The 18,736-nt window shown below is 57.9% G+C and overlaps 6 protein-coding genes across 8 annotated transcripts; all 6 read right to left on the reverse strand.

Annotated features, from left to right (window-relative positions):
• Positions 1 to 59: 59 nt before the first annotated feature.
• On the reverse strand, positions 60 to 694 carry ABB37_07817 (putative mitochondrial hypothetical protein; the record flags this gene model as incomplete). 2 transcript variants are annotated; one of them, XM_015806597.1, is made up of 1 exon in its annotated part: positions 60 to 694. In XM_015806597.1, the coding sequence occupies exon 1, from the start codon at positions 651 to 653 to the stop codon at positions 60 to 62; it is 594 nt and encodes a 197-aa protein (XP_015654961.1). In that variant the 5' UTR covers positions 654 to 694. The 2 variants fall into 2 exon arrangements, with proteins under 2 accessions (XP_015654961.1, XP_015654960.1); XM_015806596.1 differs by having other exon boundaries at positions 60 to 687.
• Positions 695 to 1,060: 366 nt separating this feature from the next.
• ABB37_07818 (hypothetical protein) lies at positions 1,061 to 4,729 on the reverse strand (the record flags this gene model as incomplete). Its single annotated transcript, XM_015806598.1, has 1 exon — positions 1,061 to 4,729. The coding sequence occupies one exon, from the start codon at positions 4,727 to 4,729 to the stop codon at positions 1,061 to 1,063; it is 3,669 nt and encodes a 1,222-aa protein (XP_015654962.1).
• A 1,310-nt stretch (positions 4,730 to 6,039) lies between these two features.
• ABB37_07819 (hypothetical protein) lies at positions 6,040 to 7,096 on the reverse strand (the record flags this gene model as incomplete). 2 transcript variants are annotated; one of them, XM_015806600.1, is made up of 1 exon in its annotated part: positions 6,040 to 7,096. In XM_015806600.1, the coding sequence occupies exon 1, from the start codon at positions 6,850 to 6,852 to the stop codon at positions 6,040 to 6,042; it is 813 nt and encodes a 270-aa protein (XP_015654964.1). In that variant the 5' UTR covers positions 6,853 to 7,096. The 2 variants fall into 2 exon arrangements, with proteins under 2 accessions (XP_015654964.1, XP_015654963.1); XM_015806599.1 differs by having other exon boundaries at positions 6,040 to 7,076.
• Positions 7,097 to 7,520: 424 nt separating this feature from the next.
• ABB37_07820 (hypothetical protein) lies at positions 7,521 to 8,451 on the reverse strand (the record flags this gene model as incomplete). Its single annotated transcript, XM_015806601.1, has 1 exon — positions 7,521 to 8,451. Exon 1 carries the CDS (start codon positions 8,406 to 8,408, stop codon positions 7,521 to 7,523), a length of 888 nt encoding a protein of 295 aa, XP_015654965.1. The 5' UTR covers positions 8,409 to 8,451.
• Positions 8,452 to 9,021: 570 nt separating this feature from the next.
• ABB37_07821 (putative RNA helicase) lies at positions 9,022 to 15,752 on the reverse strand (the record flags this gene model as incomplete). The annotated part of the gene is made up of 1 exon (XM_015806602.1): positions 9,022 to 15,752. The coding sequence occupies exon 1, from the start codon at positions 15,433 to 15,435 to the stop codon at positions 9,022 to 9,024; it is 6,414 nt and encodes a 2,137-aa protein (XP_015654966.1). The 5' UTR covers positions 15,436 to 15,752.
• Positions 15,753 to 16,286: 534 nt separating this feature from the next.
• ABB37_07822 (hypothetical protein) lies at positions 16,287 to 18,221 on the reverse strand (the record flags this gene model as incomplete). Its single annotated transcript, XM_015806603.1, has 1 exon — positions 16,287 to 18,221. Exon 1 carries the CDS (start codon positions 17,826 to 17,828, stop codon positions 16,287 to 16,289), a length of 1,542 nt encoding a protein of 513 aa, XP_015654967.1. The 5' UTR covers positions 17,829 to 18,221.
• Positions 18,222 to 18,736: the final 515 nt, after the last annotated feature.

The raw sequence follows: 18,736 nt of genomic DNA on the forward strand, positions 1-18,736 counted from the left end.
ATATATATATATATATATATATATATATATATATATATATGTTTCCATATAGCCCACAACTACTCCATGAGATCCGTGGCAGGCTGCTCCTCGTCGGTCACCACGTCCAGCTTGCGGCGCCGCTTCACCACCGCGTTCATCGGATTGCCCTGACGCTCCTCGCGCAGCCTCGCCGCGTTATCGATGTAGCGCTGCTCGCTCCAGACATCCTCTAGCACACCCCACATCCGCCACGTCACCGCAGCCGCCATCGGCACAATCGGCAGAAAGAGCCGATTGTTGTAGATGCCAAGGTACAACGCGATGGCGGTGCCGATGGAGCTGACCCCTGTGAGGCCGTACACGCCTGACTGATAGAGGAAGGCACTCCACGATGCACTGCTGTGCTCCTTCAGCAGCCGCGAGGTGCTCGCCCGCACTAGCGCTGCGGCCGCATTGCCTTCGTTTGTCACGGGGATGATCTGCACGTCCTCCTTTCTCTCCGCAATTCGGCGACGTTTGTCAAGGTAGCGCTTCTCGCGGTAGAAGTCAGCCAGCACGTTACACTTGGCGGCCTTGTAGATCTCCTCGTATGAAATCTGCCGCCCAGACGGCCTGTTCGTGATCACCGGCGCCGGGCTGGCGCTCGTGTTGGCTGCCGCGGAAACTTGCATGTCCGCTCTCTCTCTCAGAAAACCTAATTTGAGCTACGCGCTGCCGTGTTGGTGTGGGTATGGGTGTAGAAGGTGTGTCATGTAAGTCAGGTGGAAGGAAACGGTACGTAAAGGTTCCATTTGCGAAGTACGTTCAGTTCGCGCAAAACAGCAGCGCTTCGTTACCGTAATCGTGGATTGTCAGCATATTTTAGATCTTCTTCATCACTGCTCTCGCGTCCTTCATCTGGAGGGTTTTTCTCCTTGTGTGTGTGCGTTTGCTTAACGTACGAGACATTCCGAAACAAACACCTGTGCCTTTCAACGTAGCCTCTCCCACGTTCGAAAAGAAGAATTGGAGGAGGCACTTTCGGGGAAAAGAAAAAGACCAACACCAGCGGCCACTTCTATTTCAATCCCCGTGACATCTAACGCGTCCGGTACGACGAGGCCGGCGAGTCCGTGCACGACAGCAGATCCACAAAGTTGTTCGAGTCATCAAAGCTGAACGGGGTCCCTTCGCCGGAGGTGTCTTGATCTCGCATCGCCGAGGCGGACCGGTCCACACCGCTGTGAAACTCCTCCAACGCTGAGAAGGTTCCAAACGTGGTTGGCGTCCTCCCTTGTGGTCGCTGCAGGTGCCACCGCGACGAGGAGGGGGCTCGGAGGCGCTGTTGCCAGCCGGTGTCGGTGTCGAGCCACGTGGACGGTCCGAGCTGCGACAGAATCTCTGCCGAGGGCAAACTGGACGAGCTGTGGTGCCTCTCTTCGATGGTGGTGGTGGGTGATGCGGAGCTGGCAGCCTTTGAGCCCTCACACCGTGCGCTGCTCCTGCTGCGGCCGCTGCTGCTGCTGCCTTGCTTGCCCTCTTCGCCGCCTGAGAGGTGTACGCTGGTGACCCGGCCCACACCCACTGCGCCGCCACGGCGTTCGTCCTGTGCAGTCGGCCCCAGCGGAGAAGGTTCTTCCGTCGCGATGTGTGCCTCTTCTGTGTTGGGCGACGACTGAAGCTGCTCCGCTTGCAGCAACGCGGAGGACCACGGCTGTGTCGCCGTGGCGTTGCTGCAATTCACGATGTGTGAGGAATCCCCCTGCTGCGGGGTCGGACGAGGAGGCCCAGGTTTTGTCTCACTGTCCGCACTCCTCAGAGTGGGTGCAAGCGGAGGTTGAGATGCCATGGGGGCCGCAGACGGGGCAGGAGATGATGTTGCTGGCTTGGAATTCTCCGTCTTGTTGTACGCCCCTGCAGCGACGTTGGTGGACGTGTGCACCGCCGTAAACAAATTTCCGTTCGAGAGACTGTTGATGACGCTGGGGTCCACAGCGTGCAGAAACGTGGATGTCGACGGCAACGGCGGCGGCACGACGGCGACCGCCTCGCCCTCCGCCTCCAGCAGCTCCGGCGGTGCGCACAGCAGCCGGGCGTCTACACCGATCTGCGCCGCGTCTGCGTTGATGCGCTGCGTCGCATCGGCAATGCGACGGCACTCTCGCTCCGTATTGCGGCGATCACGCGTCACCGTCTGCTGCAGGGCCTCAACGGTAATGAGCCCTCTCTCTACCTCCAACTGTGCCTCGTGCGACGCCGCCTGCTGCGTCAGCAACGTCTGCGCAGCACCCCACAGGTCTTCCCAGGTAGTCCGCACGGCTTCCTGCCTTGCGTGGATGTCATCCAGCAGCCGAAAGCACCGCGTTGCACACTCCTTGCGAGACTGCAGAAGGTGCCGACGAGCGTCATCCCGGCTTTGCAGTTTGTCGCGTACGAGGTCCATCAAGGCAATAGAAGTCACGTCCTGCGGCGCAGCGTAAGTCTCCGCCACGTACTGCGCATCCCCCGTTTTGGCGGTGCTGCCGGAAATCGGCAACACTAGCGAGCACGCCGCGGCGAGATTTTGCCGATGCGCGGCCTCCCACGTCTTGCGCTGGGCGTCAATACGAGATTGATGAGCGTGTTGGACGCAGCGGGCGTGTTGCAGCCGCTCGATCACCGTTTCTCCAACACCGTGCAGCAGCTCGCGGCGCAGTTCATCGCAGCGTTGACGTGAGAGTGTGAGAGAAGGCTGCTGTGCGGCGGTCTCTGCCAGAGCACGGCGAATTACGTGGACGAGCTCCTCGGCGTGCATGTGGGCAGCGCTGGACGCGGCGCGCAGCTCTGAGGACGACGATGCACCGCCGCCGAGCAGTTTTTCGTGTACGCGTCCCTTCAGCGCTGCCACCTCCTCATCGAGTGTCTGCGCACGATTAAGCCCGGAGGGCCCAACGCTGTCCAACAAGCTCTGAAAGCCGCCGTGCGCGGCAGTTTCGCTCGAGCGACGAAGACGCTGCAGCTGATCCAGCAATGACTGCTCCTCCGCCCGAAAGCGCTGACGCCGCGCCTGGGCCTCGACGAGCTGGCGACTCTCCAGCTCTTTCCGCTGCGTGATGGCCATCGCAACATCGGTCTCCACCACAGCCGCACATTTCCTTTGTAGTTCGCTCTTGGCCTCCTCGGCCGATTTGGTTAGGCGACTCTCTGAGAGCGTCATTTTGGCGGTGACGTCTTTCAGAAGCCCAGCGAGACGCGCAGCGGCGTTGCTACGGAGTTCGGCTGCGGTGCTGCGTATCTCCTCCTGCAAAGAGGAAATGTTCTGTTGTTTCAGCAAAGCCCGCTCCTTGTAGAACAGCATGTACCGCTGCATCATGTCTGTCAAGTACTGATTGAAGAGTGTTTTGTGCTGAACGGCGTCGTCCGCCCACAACTGCTCACGCGTGCGCCGGACAGCGTGAGCCGCCTCAAGCGTTTCGGCGTGCACGTAGTCGACGAGGTGTGCTCGCGCGTGATGGAGGCGCTGGTCACAGTACGCGCGCAGCAGGTCCACAGATTTCTGCAGCCGCATTTCCAATGACGCAGAGGGAGCCGTGTCCCCCTCCCCGTCGCTCGCACCGGCGTGGTCGGAGGCGGCGGAGGATGTAGGTGCTGTTGCGCTCAGTGCAACGCGAATGCCCCTCTCGCTAAAAGGCTCCATCGCCAACGCCAGGGCCGCCCTCTCGCGCAAAATTTTTACTTCGTTTTCCGCAGCAGTGCGTTGAGAGCGCACTTGCTGTAGTTGCTTCTCGAGCCGTGCACCGTCCAGCGACCGCACCTCCGTCGATTGGGCCTCCGTTTCACGTGTGTAGCGGCTCGACAACGCCTCCAGACGCTCCGCTGTGCGACTAGCCAGCTCCGTGTGCTTAGTGGCCAGCTCTTCTTCCTTGTCGACCAACTCGTTCGCCTTCTCCTTCACACTCGTCTCCAAGGCAAGCAGTGCCGTCTCCTCCTTCAGCTGCCGGGTGTCAAGCCGCTCATCCAGCCGCTGCTGCTCCATGTCCAGAGCGTCCAGCGTGGCGTACAGGTCGCGCAACTCTGCTCGTTTCTTCTCCGCCTCGGCTGCGGCGGCGGCAGGCGCAGGACTCGTTTCTGGCTGAAATGTAGTCTCATGGGCCGGGGGCGGTGTCGTGCTGCCTGCGCCGTCCGCATCGCCGAAGTTGAGAAAGGAGAGGACGTTCCCCGCCGCAGCAGTGAAGGAGGTTGGTGGAGAGGTAGACAAAGGAGGTAGGCCCTGTCGATGTGCTGCCGCCGCCTGTGGTTGTGGCGGTGGAACAGATTCCATATAATCGAGCCACGAAAGGGTGGTAGTAACCGCGGAGGCGAGGGGCGGTGCCTGCGTCAGTGGAACGGAGAGTTGTGTCCGTTGATGGGACACAGACAGCGGATGGGCACCGCTTTCCGAGCTCGGCGGCACACTGGAGGGGGCGGCAGAGAGGGGCGAGCTGGCGCTGAGTGTTCCGCGTGCACGGCGCCCCGCCACCGGGGCAGCGTTGGAGGCCGACGGAAAGAGCGACACACCGCTGGCTCCGCTGCTAAAGATCGGTGAACCCGCGCCTTGGACACTTGAGGCAGCGCCAAGTGGTCCACTTGTGCTCTGAAAGGACAGAAGCGGTGAGGCGTCAGAGGTGCCACCACCGAGGCCGTGACCGAAGCTGCTGCCCATCGGCGACGACGACGCTTGCCGCCGCAACCCAGCAACGACCGTGCGGAAGTTGTTCAGGTCATTTGCGAAGGGATCGTCGACGTTCATGTTGAGCTCGACGCTTCACGCAGCTGCATCGTTTGGTGTTTCGCTTTTCAGAGCGCACGGCGGTTCCTTCTTCCAACGTCGCTGGTTCGAACAGAGGACAGCGGCAAAGAGAGAAAAAAAAAACCTGGGTCGCCGATACGGCACCGCCTTGACGAGGGTCGCAAAACGAGAAGGCGGGTCTCTACAGTGTGCAAGACACGCGCGGCCAAACAGCTTTTTTGATTACTGTTCTGGTTTACGCAGGATGTGGGTTCAACGCCCAAACTACGGAGCAGTTCCGGCAAACATAAATACTTGATAATAGACACACCTCTATTTGTAAGCGGTGTGTCGTGGTGTGCTTCTATGGAAAAAGTGAGATCTATATGTATTTGGATTGTAAGAAGAGGTAGACACAGGACGATTCTAAGAAGCCGGTGATGTGCTGTGAAGACGCTGTGCTTTCCTTTTCCTTTTTTAGAAAGGCTCTTCGAAGCCGCGCAGAGGCACCTGCAGAACCGCAATGTGGCAAGAACGTCAGAAAGGAGATGTGCGGAGGAAGATATGGGTAAGAGGTTCCACAACGTTGTCGGTTCGTGAGGGAGTGCATCATGCGTTGACGAGACAGGTTAAGCAAGCGCGACTTCGGCCTTTCACAGACGAGTACTATACATATTGGTCGGGGAAAAACAATAGCGGCGACGAGATTTTGAACCCCTTAATTTTCTGCCTCTCCGTACGCTCGACAAAACTCCGCTTTGTCGCCTCCATCTTACTCCACATTGTTCGTCCACTGCTGCGAACATAGACTTCACAAGCGTGGTGAGACCAAAAACCAGGAGGTCCTTGGCTAGGAAGTCGATAACGGTAAAATGAAGGGAAAAAACTGGCCGCCGGTTGCCACGGAGAGAGAAAGTGACAACACGGATGCGCTCAACTGCGCCGTTGAAAAGAACGAGCTGTTCACCGTGCATGAATGAGTGTGTGTGTGTGTGTGTGCAAAACAGTTGAGGGGAAGTTGACAAGCAAACTCCCGTTGGCCTCCGTGCAGCGGCGCTCTTCCGTCGCCGTTGCGAAAAACAAAGCAGAAGTGGAGAGAGTGACATGGGGCGGCAAGACGGAGGGACAGCGGGAGACGCAGAAAGAGGGAAAGGGAAAAAAAAACGCAAAGAAAAGCAATAATGGTAGGTGTGCCCACGCAGTCCGGTTGCTATGTACTTGACATACGTGGGCACCGCCTCCTCAGACGCCTGGACACGCCGCCGCAGGTACCTTTTTTGGCCGCCGCCGCCACCGCCGTAGCACCAACAGGAAAAGAGCCGCGTTGACCGTCACTCCTTCTTCTCTTCCTCGTCCTCCTCGTCACCTTCCGAGTCGCCCTCCATCCAGCGGCGCTCCTCATCCAAGCGCTGCTGTGCAACTTTCTCACTGCGTAGCACAAACGGATTCGACGGGCTCTTCTGCCACATCTCCCATATAACATCGTTGTACTGCGCACGACGCAGACCGGGCTTCTCTTCCTTCACTGCATCGTAGTGCTCCGCATAAAACGCCCTGTACAGCACGCGCGCACGCTTGCCAATGTGACGGTTGTCAGGGATTTCAGCCTCGCCAGTTGTCTTTCCCTCCAACGCCGCCAGAACGTCTCCGGCCTTACCCGACGCGCTGATGACGTTCGGGTCTTGCTTGCCGCTGGCAAACGACGCAATGCCGCGCTCGCGATTAACGTTGCCGTGCGGGAGCGTCGCCTCGTCCTCCGTCTTCGCCGGCTCCACCACCGCGCCGTGCTCGACGCCGCGGATGGCGTCACGCTGCTTGTCGTAGTCGGCCAGCATCTTCGACAGGTCCTTCTGAATTTGACGCTTGGACACTTTAGCGGGCACCTTGGCGTTCATCTCCCGTTCCTCCGCGGCAAGCTGCTCCTTCTTCTCCGCATCACGCGCAGCCTTCTCCGCCTGCTTCTGTTCCAGTTCGCGCTGCTTCTCCTCCTTCTTTAGCACCTTGGCGTCTGTCTCTGACCACTTGGCATCTTCCTTGGCGGCCTCGCGAGCTGCGCGGGAGTCCAGTCGACGCTCCTCCTCCCGCAGGCGAGCCTCCTCGCTGTGGCGGTTGGTAAACTTGTTGGTTTTGGGTCCGCTTGGCATTTTCTGCTGCTGCTGTTGTTCCTCTGTGAAGCAAAGCTTAAATGTCCCTTAGCAGCAACGGTAAAAGGAAAAAAGAGAAGAAAACCGCTGCACACCGGAAAGCCGACCTATTCCTCTGTATTTGGTATGAGTTTTTCTCTTATAGGTACAGACCTTCTTCTCGGTAATAGTAGGATTGTGTGACGGTGAGTTACCTGCGACTGTAGTGGCACCGTGACGTTCACTTGCGGTGGTGAGTAGAAACTTTATGAAAGAAGAATCGGGCAATAGGTACGTGGAAGTTGGGCGCGCTATGCGTGTGTGTAGGTGAAAGAAGCGCTTGCGTTGTCAATAGTCCTTTCATGACGGCCATCCCCTGACCGCAGAGGAAGATATCACCTTGTCAAAAAAAAATTGGAATGAAGAACAGCAACAGAAAGAGGGAAGCGGGGTTTTGCGGCTAGCGAAACAGCGCGCCAGCAGCCTCGACACCAGGTAGCGTCCACAAAGCCTTTCAAAAAGAAAAAACAGCGCTTTACAACGGCCTTTGTCGGTACTTGGTTTTCCTACTCTTTCTTTTTTGAATTTATGAAGAAGCAGATAATACCATGACTCCGCGAAAGACAACTTTGCTTTTCGCCTCGCGACAAAGTTAAGCGGTGCGGTAGCCGTGAAGCGCTCGAGCTTGTTCACCTTGTCCGACGCGGTGCGCGCAGCACAACGCTGATCAAATGACCGTCACGCACCACAGGCCGCAGTACCACTTGCGACGATGAAGAAGACGCGTCGCTACGTGGTCCGCCTTTCAGCGCGCTCGCAGCCGCCGCCATGACACGCGCGACCTGCAGCGCTTCCATCTCCGACCGGAAGGTCAGGCGGCGAGACTGGGCAAGCAGGACATCCGGGTTGTCCAGTGGGCACAACACAGCCGCCACGTTGCGCAAGTCAAACGACGTAGTGTCAGAAACACCGACTGGTTTCGCTCCCCTTGACGTTGCAGCGGAAGGCGGTGCATAAACGCACTGCAGCTGCAGACGCATCAAGTCGACATCACCGCGTTGCAAGGCCGGCACCTCGTGTCCATCGTGCAGGTGCATTGTCTGCAGCGCCTCCTCGACGGTAGCGAGCGCCCGTCGATCACGCTCGGAGGAGTTGAGAAAGCTGGTCCGCATCCCTGTCACGTCCACAACGCGCTTGTGCGCCAGTTCGCGCGGCACGGCAGATTGGCACAGGCGCAGCACCAAATCACCGTTGAAAAAGCGCGGCGACGACGACGTGGCTAGGGATGCGCGGTGTCCTGCGTTCGCGTTACCGCTCTTGTATCGCTGTGTGTAATAGCTGTTCCCCACGAGGCTTCCCGGCACGGCATGTTGTTGCCGGGACGAGGACGAATCGTCTTGGGTGAGTTCGACGCATTCCAGATCGAGCAGAGCGTTCGCAGAGGATGTGCTTGAGTGCTCCGACAGCGCGGCAATAGGTGAGTGACGCGGCCGCAGAAGAAAGCACCGGCCTGAAAGCCTTATCGGCGGGAAATGACGCTGAAAGAGCAGCGCCGACGGCTTTCCCATTAGGCCCATTCGGCCTGTCTTTTAGAGCTTTTATTAGTAGCTCGGAGTGCTCTTGTGTGTCGCGACGAGAGTCGAGTCAGGAGGGATGATAAAAAAAAGGGTCGACCGTATTGCGCACGACGGAATAATTGCTATGTCTTTTTTTTTCGCGCTTCTAGCTGCGCAGTGCAGCAATCGCAAAAAATATATATGTTGAAATGAACCGCTGTCATAACTCAGTGAAAGCCACCAAAGAAGTCGAAGTCCACCTCTAATCTTGTGCTTTTCTAGAAGAAAAAAAATGTTCTTCCCCGCAGTGAAGCGGCCTCCGGAGTATTCCCACTTCCGCACAGCGCGTCCTTCTTTGCACTTAGTTTCATTGTTTCTTGATATTCCACGCAAACGTGATAACAATTTCAAAACGAAAAGAACATATAATTGCTGAGGTGAAATATGTTCAGCTCTGTGTAAGCGGCAGCAAAGGGGCGATGTCCGGTACTGAAGCAAAAGTCGAGCAATCCCATAGAAGGAACAGCTAATCCTTTTCTGCTGTTGTCAAGAAATGTGGTGAGGTGTGCAGGCGTTTAGCGCATCTGGCGCGCCGTTGTTGCAGCGAGGCTTCTCAAGCACCATTAGGGACTCGCTAGCAAGGCTTCGGAAGCGTGAAGCTGTATTGCTGGTCCATGCCGATGTACGAGTCGCACACGAGATACACGTTCAGCTCCACCGTGGCATCTGAGCTGTACTTCACCCAGTCCTCGTCCCAGTCGATCCGCAGCATCGTCGTGTGGCTTTGCCGCAGGCGGTTCACACGCTTCAAAGCGACCAGTTCACCCGTGGGTTCGTGGCCGACCACCACCCAGAACTGCTCATCCTTCGTCTTCGAGAAGTGGGGCGCGACGACGCTCTTCTGCCCAAACGATAGCCGCTGTAAGTGCACCGTCAGCTCATACGTCGCGTCGGTGTCCTCGTCGTCCTGGGGCGGTGCGGGCTGCTGCGCGATGGTGAGGCTGACCTGGACCAGAGGCAGCCCGCGCACCGCCTCCATCGACTCATTCACGTCGCGCTTCCGCAGGCCAAAGACGGGCATCTCTAGCACTTTTCGGAACTGCTGCAGCACAGACAGCGGACTGTTTGCGAGCTCGGCCGCGTGGCGGACGCCGCACTCCTTCTCAATAACCGGTAGCATCGCCTTCACCACGTTCGGTATCTGCAGGAGGGAGTTGTCGTCCCACCAGCGGGCCTGCACCATGCACTGCATCAGTGTCATGCACCGCAGCGCGGCGTGGAGGTGGCCGTTGTTCGCTGCGACATCCGTCATGGCCTGAATGACGCGCACGGCGTTGTCCATGGCGGACTTCTGATCCGTGAGATAGTCGGTAATCGGCATGGGGGCGCGGTCGAAGAGGGCCTGGAAGAGCAGGTACGCTTTGACGTGCGGGCTGTCGGCCTCCGCGTCGCGGATGGGCAGCGGGAGTTGCCGCGCCAGCTCCATATTCATCTTGTCCTCGTTGTGCCGCACCGGCAGCTCGTTGAATTCCTCCGCGTCGCACAGCAGCCGCAGCAGCTCGGCACACGATTGGTCCGGCTCGATGCTGCGGTTGAACAGATCGACGGTGAGGTGGGAAATATAATAGTAGGAACACAATTTGCCGAGTACAGTGTACTGTATTGCGTCGGGGTCGGCGTCTTCGTCCATCGCGTCTGGCGGCTCGATGCAGCCGCACCGCTCCAGATCCGCCAGCACCACCTTCACGAGGTTCGACAGAAAAATAGTCACCGCTTTCGGCGAGCCGTCCTCCAGCCCGTAATACGACGGGTTGCGCGCAATGCGGCGGAAGAGGTAGGTCCACGTCAGGTAGTTCACCGCGTCCTGGCGGGTGTTGATGGTGCCCGAAACGATCTCGGCGTTGATGTGCACGTGCAGCTGCTTGTGCAGCGCGCTCTCCACCGGAAACGGGTCGTAAAGAAACTTGCGGTAGAAGCCCTTCTTTGGCTCGTGGCAGAGGACCTGGGCGACGCCCTCCGTGTCGTACTGCGGCCGCCCAGCACGACCGATCATCTGCAGCACATCCGTGATGGGGAAGTCCACGTAGGAGGAGGTCTTGGCGTCGTAGTACTCCGTTCCCTTCACCACGACCATGTGCGCAGGGAAATTCACACCCCACGCGAGTGTCGACGTCGCCACCAGCACCTGAATGCGTCCGGAAAGGAAGGCGTCCTCGACGATGGTGCGGTCACCCTCGAGGAGACCAGCGTGGTGGATGCCGACGCCGAACTGAAGGCAGTGCTTCACGTACGGGTCGTCCAGCTGAGACGTGTACTTCTGCACCTGATCCACATCCATGTGCACCCATTTCGCCGTGTTGCCCTCGATCAGCAGGAAGCCGATGAGGGCCATGGCGGTCAGGCGCGTTTGGCGACGCGACGAGACGAACACGATTACCGGCTGCGTGGGGCTCTTCTCGCAGATGGCGTTGTAGGTGGGCTTGTTCATGGTTGCCATGCGCGGGCAGTAGTTCTTGCCGTGATAGCCGGAGATGTGCACCGTCATGGGGACGGGACGTACGGAGGGGTCAAAGTTGAAGACGGCCCACTTCTTCTCCACGCCAAGCCACGAGCTCAAGTCACCCGGGTTGGAGACGGCGGTGGAGAGGCCGATCAGGCGGATCGGCGCCTTCAGGTTCCACCCTATGTAGCGCATGCGGCTCACGATGACCTCCAAAATCGGACCGCGATCGGTGCCGAGCATGTGCACCTCGTCGAACACCACCAGCTTCACCGCCGTGACGTAGCTGCGCACCTGCCAGTTACGCGAGATACCATCCCACTTTTCGGGCGTCGTGCACAAAATGTCGGCCTTCGCCAGCGCGCTAATGTCGGGGGTCGCATCACCGGACAGCTCCACCACTGACCGCCCAATCAGCTTCATGCGCGTCTTCCAGTCGCGCAGTCGCTCCTTCACGAGAGCCTTCAGCGGCGCAATGTACACCACCTTCTTGCCGGGGTACTGCTCAAACACACGGAGGATGGCCATCTCCGCCGCGATGGTCTTACCGCTACCAGTAGGGGCGCCGAGGAAAACGTTCTGATCCGTGTGGAAGAGAACGTGGAAGATCTGCGTTTGCACCGCGTTAAACTGGTTGTACTGCTTGTACAGCGCGTGGTACTCCTCGGGGATGACGTGCAGCCGCAGAGGGCTGAGGGGTAGCAGCTTCGTCGTCATCTGCGAGTCCTCCGGCAGGTGCAGGTGGCCAATCGAGAAGGTGTAGTCCTCCTTACACCCCATCCACCGATCGCTGTAGAGCCGCACGGAGTACATGTCATACTGCGGCACGATCGGTACAGCAAGATTCACCACGTGCGGAATACCGGCCTCCACCTCCTTGCGCGTAATAATCACCGACTCGTGGTGGAAGATGAAGTGGTTGTCCTGGTCTTCGACGAGTAACCAAAAGAGCTCTGAGTTGCCGGAGATTTCGCGGTTCCACACAAAGTCGGCCGCGATCGTCACCTTCACGCGAAGAATGGAACGGGTGATCGGCTGCACGTCGATGTCGATGTTCACGGAGGGGAACTTCGCCACCAAATCCGCAATGTCGCGTCCGGCGCGTACGTTGTGGACCATCTGACCCACCTCTTTCGCCGACATCTCCTGCAGCAGCTGCATGCTCGGATTGCGCTTGTTGAGGTTTACCCACACCGCGTCTGTGATGTTCACCCTGCGTCCCCAGTTCGTGAACTGTGTGAGGGGGTGTTCGAAGTCCCAGCAGCGGTGCTCCATGCACTTGCACAGCGTCAGGTACGTGTAGGTGGTGAGAGGGTGACCGCGCTCCAGCTCAATCTCGAAGAGCGCGCGACAGATGCGCGGCATGTTCTGCAGCACGTACACCGTGTCCGACGAGAGAGAGTGCGTCTCCACGCCGAGGCGGCTGATGTACGCCTTCAGCAGCGTGGTCACCTTCCACTGCGTGCTCGTCTCATCGGTGCTCTCGCCGCTCACGCGGTACTCCCGCACCTGCTTCGGCATCATCTGGTGCAGCTTCTGCAGCTCGTCGAGCTCCTCCTGCCGCACCTTCAGCTGGCTGAACTCCTTCGCCGACGCGGCAATGTTCATGGCCGTGCCCATGTCTAGTGAATCGATCCACGTGTCGTCGGGGCGGCGCATCTTCTCGTTGAAGATGCTGATGCTTTCGTAGGTGATGTAGTAGTGGCTGGCAAGACGCCCTAAATCCGTGCTCTCCACCGAGCCCGTCTCGGGGTTGTACCGCACCATGCCAGCGATGGCGAGGTCCGTGAAGGAGGTGTTGATCATCTCGTACCGCACCATCTTCAGCTCGGGATCCTTGCGCACGTTGTTCACCTTCAACCCGTACGTCAGCGGATTTACGCGAATGCGCTGCCACATGTAGGTGTACTCCAGCCACGACGAGGCCTCCATCACAGAGGAAACGGTGCCGGCGTTAACTTCGGCGTTCAGGTGGTCGCACAGCTTGCCCTGCATCTGACTCTCGATCGGTAGTGCGTGCGCGATGAGCCGCAGGAAGTGACTCACCTCCTTGTCGTCAGAGATGATGATGCCGTGGCCGCTCGTGTCGTACTGCGGGCGACCAGCGCGACCAAAAATTTGCATCACGTCGAGCACCGAAATGGAAACGAGGCCGCCGCGCTTCGGGTCGTACATCTGCGTGCCGCGAATCACAACAGTGTGCGCCGGCAGATTCACACCCCACGCCAGCGTACTTGTGCAGCACAAGACTCGCAGGTAGCCATCGCGGAAGAAACCCTCGGTGCAGGTCCGGTCGTAGCGAACCAGACCGGCGTGATGCGCGCCAAAGCCTGACGCGAACAGCGCGGACAAATCACGCCCCTGCAAGGTGCGACCCTTCTTCTCGACAGCGGAGGGCATGACGCCCTTGTACTGGAAAAGATGCTCCTCGCCGCGGCGCTTCCCTTCCTCGACGAAGTACTTCGCCAGCTGCACCGTTTGCTTCCGCGAGTGCACAAACACCATGACTTGATGCCCTTCCCGCACGTTCCTCACCACCTCCTCGTACGCGAGGCGGTCCAGTTCGTATTCTTTGTTGTGCCGCTGCTGCCCAGCGCTGCTTTGAACCCCAATAAAGGTCTGCTCCAGCGGCACGGGACGGTACTCTGGCCCGAACACCTTGAGGCCCTCGCGCAGATCCACCTGCAGGAAGTTCGCCACGTCTTTGTAGTTCGGCAGCGTGGCGGACAGCCCCACCAGTCGGATACGCATCTCAGGGTTCAGCTCACCGTGTCGCAGCGTGCGAGCCACGATTGCCTCCAGCACGGGGCCGCGCTCTTCATTCAGTAGGTGGATTTCGTCCATGATGATCAGCTTCACTTGGTTTATGAGCTCTTCGTTGCTCGACTTCCGAGTAATGACGTCCCACTTCTCTGGCGTTGTCACAATCACTTGCGTTTCGGCCAGCTCGCGCTTCGTCAGCTGCATATCGCCGGTGAGCTCGCGCACCTTCATCATAAACGGTGCCAGCCGTCGCGAGAAGTTCTCCACCATTTCCTGCGCCAGCGCCTTCATCGGTGCAACGAAAATGATTTTGAAGTCGCGGTCAAGAACACCGCCGTCGAAGTGCTCGCTGATGCAGCGCAACATCACCAGCAGCGCACAGACTGTCTTGCCGGCGCCGGTCGGCGCGCACACGAGCACGTTCTGTGAGGTGTGAAAGGCGGTTTGGAAAATGGTCGTCTGAATGGTGTTGAGGTGGGTGATGGAGAGAAAGGCTGGATGGGTCCACTCGGGCAGCGAGGTGGCAACGCACACCCGCTTCTCCTCTGGCATGATCTCCTGCCGCGGGGGCGGGATGTGGATTCGAACATGTCCGGGCTTCATCGTCACGGTGGCGCCCGCCGGCATGATGGAGCCCGTCATGCTAAAATCGCGCTTGAAGAGCTCATCCAACTCCGACTCCTGCATGAGAATACGGTAGCGCTTGTTCATGTGGGCAAGCCACTTTTGGTCGGTGATTCTGCCGGCGTCGCCGATCACAACCTCTTGCGCCTGTGAACGCTGATTTGTGTTCTTCACAAAACGCACCGTTAAGCCCTGCGGACCACCAGAGGATTGGCTGACACCCGTGTCGCCGTCATCGTCCAGGGTGCAGAACTCCTCCAAGAGCCGGAGAAAGACCTCGCGTGGGCGGTACATAATGCACTGCAGCAGATCGTAGTGCTTGTCGCCGAGAACCTCGAGCATCTCGTCAATCACGCGCACTTTAGTCCGCTCCTTCTGGTCAGCCGTCTCGCACGCCGTCACGCGGTCTAACGCGTTGAGGAGCACCTTCGTCAAGTCCTCGTCAAAGTTGACATACACCTGGGAGACGATGTCGTCGACGCTGGACAGCAGCATATCAAGCGATACTTTGCGCTGCTCTTGGTAGGCGGAGCGGCCCGCGCCGCCGACGCGGTCGCCACGCGGGGAGAGCGGTTCGCCGGAGTGCGTGAGCAACGCAACGGGGCGCTGCGTCTGCATGCACTCCATCACAAAGCTATTCGCTGAAGCCCCGCCGGAAAACATGTCCTCCGCGAGACTGCTGTGCACGGTCGACCCTTGAGGTCTTGACAGCCCCTGTTTTGCGTCCGAGCGCTGACTGGCCGCCAGCAAACTCTGCAGTCGCTTCATCGCTGCGGCGACGGCGGCGCTGGTACCGACACTGGCCGCGCCGTTGCCGCCTTCCCCGCCGCCGCCGCTATTACGACGCCCGCGGTTGCCCTGCTGCGCTCGACCGGTCGACGCGGTCTTTTCATTTCCGTAAAAGCTTCCCGCGTTCGGTGCCTGAGCATCTGGCGCTTTGCGTGCAGGCGAGCCACTCGTCACCCCAGCTCCTTGCGTGGCGTTCCCTTTTGTGGTGTTATCGGCACCGTTGTTGTTTTGAGGGCTACGGTGACTGCGGTTGTTGCCACCCCGACCCCTTCCGCTGAATTGGCCTTGATATAGAGGCGCATTGACGTTCAGTGGCGGCTTCTCTTGACCGCTGCCACCTGGCCCAACGCCTGGTGGAACATTTGATTGCATTGCGAACAGAGATCCAACGTGATGGTATGAGATGAGATCAACAATACGAAGAAAGAAAAGACTCGAGTAGCAGATTGAATAGAGTAATTATGTGGTAAGAATACTTCTCGCGGACGCGAAAACACAGCCAAGAAACCAGAAGAGACTTCGGCTAGCTGTTTTGAGAGCAGTAACTGAAGAAAAACGAACTCACACTTTGAAATGGAGGCTGAATGGTGAAAGCACCAGCACATCCCTTGCGCGATTGAGGAGAGAAACAGCGGTGCAACGAAACGCCACCTTTGCTACGCAGAAAAAAACTTGTAGGTAAGAAAAACTGTTCCGTCGCGGGCAACGTGCATAGCGAACAGAAGAGAAAAAGATGCAGTAAAAAAGAGATTGCGAATTTGAGGAGACGTAAGATGTTGACATTCGCGCAGTTGTGGGAGCGAGGAGGAAAGTGATCGGAACCGTTTGTGGGATGGGAACGTGCCTCTTGGAGGGGAATGTGAACTGCTTTGCTTCAAAGAGTGAAAGCTATGCTATTGCTGTTAATGAAAGAACCATTTAGCATAGTCTGCTCGGCGTAAAGGCAGAAAAAAAAAGGTCTCGTGAATTTATCGTTGTTGTTGTCTTGCTTATAGACTGCGTGTTCGACACGCGGTGCAAAAGAGGCAATATCTTCCAAAGGAGGAAGAAAAAAAATGACAGTCCATACCTAAGAAGGTGCTGAACTGGCAGCGTGAGCGTGTCTGTTTGGCACACCTCAACGTGAAAAGCAAGAAAACGCCCTCTCCTGCTTCCTCCCTGCGTTTCGGGAGAAAAGGAAAGTCGGGGCTTCAAAACTGCGGTGGTGATGCTTTGTTTTCCTCTCACTTGCTGTACTGGATCACAATGCGTGTGCGCAGAAGATCCGTAGACCCAACCGACTCAACGGTCCACTCCGCTGAAAAAGGTGGAGGTACACGAGTTTTTACCAGGCCGGTTAGCTGACTCTTGGATGGCGTCGCGGTCATCTTCTTCTTTGGATAGCCCTTGCTACATCGCTGGCTTGTCCCACGTCCGTTCGCGCTCGCCTCGGCACGCTGCCGCTCTTCCAGGGGAGGAATGCGATAGAAGTTGTTGTGGCGCTGAAGCGCGGTAATGCTGCAGTAGGCCACGGAGTACCCCGCACCCTTGTCGTGGTATTTAGGGCAGCACACCTCCAGTAAGGTGGAAACGATGTCGGCGTGCGTGACTGCTATGACGTGCATGGGAGGCAGCAGCGCGAGAGCCCCGGTGGCCTCGCGTTCCTCTGCCGGTCGTTCTGCCCACGTTTGGAAATACTTAGGAAGACGCGTCTTTCTTTCGTTCGCAGCAGCGTGTTGAATGGAGCGTGGCACCATCGACTGCGACGATGCGGGGGAGCTTTGCAAGTAGTGCGTGGCCACCACCTGCTCACATCGTCGCACCAGATCGGCTTTGCCCTCGGGATGCGGCACGCCGCAGCCCTTGAACGCACTGCCAGTTCCCGCATCGCGAGAAGGGGGCGGCAGGGGGCCCTTCCCGCCTCTCCGGCACGTCGTTCGCTCGCCAACGGCGTCGGGAATGGTGCACGTTCGTTGTGCTTCGATTTTTTCAACAATGCTCGTGGTGACCGCAGCGGAGGTCCACACAGGGATTGTGGCATGGCTGTCCAGCCACTGCTCCCCTACACCGACCCACGACGCTGCCACCTCCGCTGATATGCCATATTCCGCCAGTAAATCGCTCGCCTCGGCGGCTCTTGTCTTCAGAAACGGCACAAGGGTCGCTCGAAGAGCCTCCAGCTGCGGGCAAAACAAAAGACGGTCGCCGTGCGCGTCCTCGATGTCCGCGTCAGGATGACGCACGTACACCCCGCCCAGCAGGGGTGCGGTACGGAACACTTTCGCCTGCTGCCAATCCGACAGCAGCGGATCCACGTACATGGGTAGTTTTCCTTCAAAGGCGATAATGTTCATGACGGCAGCGGTCTCGATGCATCGGTGAAATGGCGAAACGAGAAACATAGTGAAGGTTCCGCGAATACGCTGCTCTATCTTCTTCTCCTGACGCAGTGCGTAGTACTTGAGCGCGGTCTCGAAGCTCTGCATGCGGCCCGCGTTGGAGATCGGTGGATCATAGAGCGGGAGCAGCGCCGTCCCTTTCCACGCGCGATCCGCGTGGTCCTGGCGCTCCCCATGGCGAATTAACACGAGCAGATCACTAAACTGCTCCTCTTGCTCTCGTGCACTGCTTTGTGTGTTCTTCGTCGCCTTCGCAAAGAGAGGAGCCGTCAGGAATGTGATGGTACCGGCGGAGGCACCAATTGCGTCGTTTCCCGCGCTACACGAGTTGCCATGTCCTTTACCTCTTTGGTTGTTAGCTTTGGCAACACCTCCAACGGTTGGCATACTCTCGGTGACGGTGCCCTTAAATTTGAACCAAACCAGTCCGAAAAACAGAAAAACACCAATTAAAGCCGGCACCACCGCACCGGCACCAACAAAGGATGGCGCGAAGTTCACCGTGGACAACAAAAGCAGTCTCAAACTTCTAGCAACGTTGGCTTTGACACGACGCAAATTCACTGTGAAGAAGGGCAACGACCCACTAAGGCTAAATGGGGCGGTGAAGGAGAGAGAACTTCGCGGCAGGTGCTTTGTCCGTCAGCAGAAAACAATCTTTCTGAGAACTGTCTTTTCAAGATGCATCCAGTTATGGAAGCCCCGCAGGTGAAAGCACGGAGTGTGTTCCCTCACACATGCCCGACGAGAACGCTCGAAAAGTTGTCTCTCTCTCTCTGCTAGTGAAAATGTTCCCGTGTGGGGAGAAGACATAACATATGTGGGAGAGACGATAAACGTATGATCGAGTTTATGTAAAAGAGAAAAGGATGAGAGACATGGAAGGATACGTGCAAAGAAGAAAAAGTGGCTCTTGTTGCACGTGCCCGAACACTACCCTGTAATGAAGCGCTTTAGTGTCGCTATGCGGCAACAGCAGAGGTCAACGCGTGTGTTGCACACACACACAAAGATGGAGATAGATGTCGACAACGAAATACAGACTTGGCCCGAAAGCGGCTTCATAAAGTGGAGTGCTCTTCTTGCTTTGCAAGAGAAGTGCTTTGTGAGAAAGAAGCGGTGTTGGCAAGAAAGAAAAAAAGAACTGTGTTTTTAGTTCTCCTTCGCGTCTTTCGCGAATACCAGCACCGCATCGAGGAGGCGTACAGAGAGCGATGATCGGGGAGAAAGGAAAGAAAGAGAGTGAAATGAGAGCCCAATTTGTTAGAGCACAATAAAAGCGCAGTGGATAAGGA

The sequence above is a fragment of the Leptomonas pyrrhocoris genome (assembly GCF_001293395.1).
Source record: "Leptomonas pyrrhocoris isolate H10 chromosome Unknown, whole genome shotgun sequence".
Classification (NCBI taxonomy): domain Eukaryota; phylum Euglenozoa; class Kinetoplastea; order Trypanosomatida; family Trypanosomatidae; genus Leptomonas; species Leptomonas pyrrhocoris.